The 4628-nt window shown below is 44.9% G+C and overlaps 1 protein-coding gene across 4 annotated transcripts in view; it reads right to left on the bottom strand.

Moving 5' to 3' along the window:
• Positions 1-4628, bottom strand: part of zswim8 (zinc finger, SWIM-type containing 8) — a 51396-nt gene that overhangs the window by 17180 nt on the left and 29588 nt on the right. For all 4 annotated transcript variants that reach the window (XM_020607541.1, XM_020607542.1, XM_020607543.1 and 1 more), the window contains exons 9-10: positions 3904-4079; positions 2425-3712 (exon numbers count right to left, since the gene is read on the bottom strand). In XM_020607541.1, coding sequence (XP_020463197.1) covers positions 2425-3712; positions 3904-4079 — 1464 coding nt within the window. The remainder of the gene's footprint in view (positions 1-2424; positions 3713-3903; positions 4080-4628) is intronic.

Genomic DNA, 4628 nt, shown 5'->3' with positions numbered 1-4628 from the left:
CAAGTAATTAAGTGGTCTAGTCGCTTGCTTGGGGAGTCACAGTTAAGTTTAGCAGCCCTGTACAGTAGACAGGTACAGAGGGTAGTTACTTCTATTCTGAATGATGACTCCCATCCCTTGCACTGCCACTTTCGGCTTCTTCCTTCTGGACGAAGGTTTGTCGTCCCGAGATGTAAAACGCAGTGGTATAGAAATTGTTTTGTCCCTGCTGCTGTTATAGAGTTAAATAGGCTGTAGTAATATATTGTAAGTAATTTTAGGTTTTCTTCGGATGTTTTCTTTCTTTTATGTCTTGATTGGTGGAGCCCTGAGTACTTTTATTACGTTCGGTGTAGGCGCCAGGTTTATGTTATGTGTTGTTGTATTTTATTCTTGCATTTTGTGAATGTGTCAAGGATGTCATTTGATCTGACTGCAAGACAAATTTACCTACGAGTATAAATAAAGTAACCTAACCTAACCTGCCACTCTGTAACTTGAAACTGTACATTTCTGCTGTTTTCAATCTACACCCCATATCTGTACAAACTGTAGCAGCTACATTTATCTCAACTGTAGATTTATGAATATGAATATGAATATACAACTGACAACAACTTGGGCTTCTCATGACAAACCACATTTAGAAGGCAACTCAATGGGAATAGCCGTCATCTATTGCAGCAGTATGAAGAACCTTCCTGTCTTAATCCCCTCATCTCACTCATTTGAACACCTAACTGGCAAACCTTCTAGTACAACTCCCTGAGCAATGCAATCATCTGCATCCTCCTAAACCAAATGTATCTTTCCTCTCTCATCTCCCAGACTTTTTAGCTCATCTCACCCCCCCTCCTCCTGTGCATACTCCTTCTTGGTGATTTCAATACCCACACACATCCACATTGACTGTCCTGTAACCAAAATGGCCATGGATTTTCTGGAATTTTTGGACTGTTTTAATCTCAAGTAGGAGCATGCGATATATTTTGTTTTCAATAATTGGGTTAGGGTTAGGGTTAATGTAATATGGTATTACTGTCGCCTCCCCAAAACACAAGTGGGAAAGCTGACCAGTCCGACCAGTGTGATTAGCGATCCAGTTGATTCTTGTTGAATATTTACTGGCTTCAACAAGAGCTGCTGAAGCAGCAAGAGAGGGTTAGGATAAGAAACTATGTGTGCTCTCCCCTCTGCTGTTTTCACTCTACACCAACGACTGCATCTCGAAGGACCCCCCTGTCAAGCTCCTAAAGTTTGCTGATGACACAACGGCCATTGGTCTTATCTGAGATGGTGATGAGTCAGCCTACAGACGGGAGGTTGAGCAGCTGGTCCTGTGGTGTAGCCGCAACAACCTGGAGTTGAACACGCTCAAAACAGTGGAGATGACAGTGGACTTCAGGAAGTTTTAAGTACTCTATTTTTATTCTTATTTTTACCTTGTTTCATAATGCATAATTCCTTTGTTTGCTTGCATTGTTTAGTGCTTTGTTTACATGGTTTATGATGCTATATTATACAGCCTTATATTAGTATATTGTTTACTTGCCCTTTGTTATTGCCGTACATAAGGATATGTACAAACACATTGACAACCAATGTACCAGAGTCAAATTCCTCATGTTCAACACACTTGGCCAATAAAGCTGATTCTGATATAGTTTAAATAAAAAAAGTAGACTCGTTCTGTGGGAAACATTTGTTTGTAGTCAGAAGAAAAAGTCATGGCACTGTTTTGTGTTTTCTGCATAAACTGGTCATGAAATGTGATCTGATCATCACCAAAGTCACAAATATCAACAAACACAATATTTCTAAGATGATAAGACACAAACAGTCATGATCTTTCATGAACATACCCATTAAACATACAAAGTGATGGTGGAAAAATGAATGGCACCAGTGTTTTATTAACTGGTTGAACCACCTTTGGCAGTAATAACAAGCAGGCGATTCCTGTAGCTGTGGATTGACAAAATAATCACTGACCCCCACACCACACATCTCAGCTTCACTTCACAGAGTTCTCATTTATTACAACAACACTCCAACCAACTGCCTTGACCAGCTAACTCTTCCTAAAACCCAGCTGGTTTACATCAACTGAAATCCCATGGATGTCAACTGGAGAAAACTCATCTCACTGTGAATACCCACTAAAAACCAGCTTCAGCCATACAAAAGAAGCCATGAACACAACCAAAGCCCTCTTCTCCCTAACAGACAAGCTCCTGAAACCTACGCACAACATCTCCCAGCACTTTGCAATCAACAAATATAATAAACTTCCTCATCTTCTTTAAATTTAAAATTGACTACATCTACAACAGAATATTAATTAATATCATTAATGATCCCCACAATCACATCGACCCCATCTTACCTATAAAGCCCCAGTTGTTAACAATGCAACCAGCACAACACTTAGTCTTCCTTCCTTACCTCCATGCGTCCTTCCTGCTCCAGTGGTTTGATCCCTGCAAAGATGTCTGGCTCCTCCTCCTGGTGGTTGTCAGTCAGCTGTCTATCTGCCCCCTCCTCTGAGGCAGCACTCAAGTAATATGCCTGATAGTCATCCTCACCCAGAGCTTCTCCTCCTTCCCCTCCTGCAGCTCCAACTTCTGCCTCTGCTGCTGCTCCAGCAGATGCCGTCTCTCCACAGCCCTGTGGTTGTTTGACAGATGTCTGAGTAGTGGCGGATCTTGCTGTAGTAGTGGCGGTGGAAGGCTGATTACTGCCAGCTGAGTCTACATCTTCATCTCTGCTCTGGGCAGGCTCCACCTCCAGTTCAGCTTCCTTTTCTACAGCAGTGGGCATGTCCATAACAACCATTACTGACTCTTTGGAAGGGAAGCAAGGTGGAGGAGGGTCTGCTACTGGAAGAGCAGAAGAGGCATGGCTGATACGCTTTGTTTCAAACATCTTGCTCCCCCCACCGTTACTGTACTTGCGTGAGTCTCTGAGCAGTGGGGCTGGGGAAGGCAGCATCTCTGGTGGCGGGGGGAGAAACTCAAAAGTGTTGCTGGCTTCAGCCCCCAGAGCCAGACCGCAGCCATCATCCAAGCTGAGCTCAGCCAGGTCTGGCTCCAGGGAGCTATCCTCACTGCTGGTTCTCCGCTTGGCATTGGCATGCTTACCGCCTCCTAACCCTCCACTTGCTCCAGGACCTCCTACAGATGCCCCCTTCACTCCTCCCTGTGTCAGTTTCAGCTTCCCTCCTGACGATGAGCCTGGCCCTTTGTATAGGCACTTCCCTGCTCCATCTTCCAGGGACAGGGAGACACTCCCCCCCAGACGGACCAGCATCCCTCCTCCTCCACTCACTGACAGACCCTTTCTCTTGGTAAGAATGGTCTCCTTGGGTCGTACTGCCACCTCCTGTAGGGAGGAGTGACCACTTCCTCTTCCTCTATTATCTCCCCCTGCTCCACCTTCAGCTCTCCCTCCTCCCCCTGGTTCAGGAGGTTCTCCACTCCCTCCTGCAGCAGCTTTGACTCCTCTCTGGTGCTGCACTGCCCTGGACCAGCAGAATGTGGCACTCTTCTTATCAGCACTGCAGTAGGTAATGCCGTCCAGTGGGTAAGCCACCTCCCAGTTGAAATAGCAGGATTCCACAGCAGGCTTGAAGCCCTGAAACAGTTTATCCAGGGACTTGCGATGTTGGCCCCGCTTCACTATCTCTATAACTTTCAGGTGCCACTGCTTCAGCTGGCCTGCCAGTTCCAGACGCCTGGAAGAGAGATTACAGAGCCTTTATTTTTAACCAGTTCCTAGTTAATATTAACTACTATTTTAAACATGGTGTCTTATGCAAACGTTAAGTGATAAATGATATTGCATAATGACCCCATAAGAATCATCATAACTGATGATAAATTAAAGGATCATAAGCAGTGTATTGCCTAGTGTCATTGGTCTGACCTGCAGGGGCTCATAGTGGGGTCAAGCACTGCCAGCCTCCAGAGCACCACCATCTCATCACACATGCTGGCACAGGCATGAGCTGCCACCTCCGACTGGCCGTTGCTGCGTCCGGTGTGGCCACTGGCACTGCTGTGGGACGCAGATGTCCGAACACTGTACCACCAGCTGATGATCTGAACACATACAGTCAGACAACTCAATGAGGTGTCTGTGCCAGTGAGGTGTGTGATAGCAATAGAATGTATAGTATACAGCATGATTTGTGTTCAAATATTTTTATTTAAGGTCCATATATGAACTTAAAGTCAGAGGTCCAGTTTATTGCAAGCAAAATGTGCCAACAATGGTAAAAGTCATCATAGCTAACAAGAGGTCATACATTCAACAGCTCACCATCATAGCATAACGTTAACAAGTCACAAATGGTATGGACTAGGGGTGTGGTGGAGTGGATATGACAACGTTAGATCGTGTGCGATTAAAATGTCTCAACACTCTGCCCTTACAGAAATATTGTGAGCATTCTATCAGCTGCAGCTCTATGGCCAACATGCAACGCTACATAATGTACCTTTACATTCCCTATTTGGCAGCGTAGCGGCATGGATGTCAACATAGAGGAGTTGGTCCTTAAGAAGAATTTGACATCGGTAATATGGAACTGATTTGGATTTTGTGAAACCGACACAGGCATTTGCAAACATTACAAAGATGTTGTCTGC

Source organism: Monopterus albus, unplaced genomic scaffold (genome assembly GCF_001952655.1).
Source record: "Monopterus albus unplaced genomic scaffold, M_albus_1.0 scaffold87.1, whole genome shotgun sequence".
NCBI classification, from domain to species: Eukaryota; Metazoa; Chordata; class Actinopteri; order Synbranchiformes; family Synbranchidae; genus Monopterus; species Monopterus albus.
This window is presented reverse-complemented; position numbering and strand designations above follow the sequence as displayed.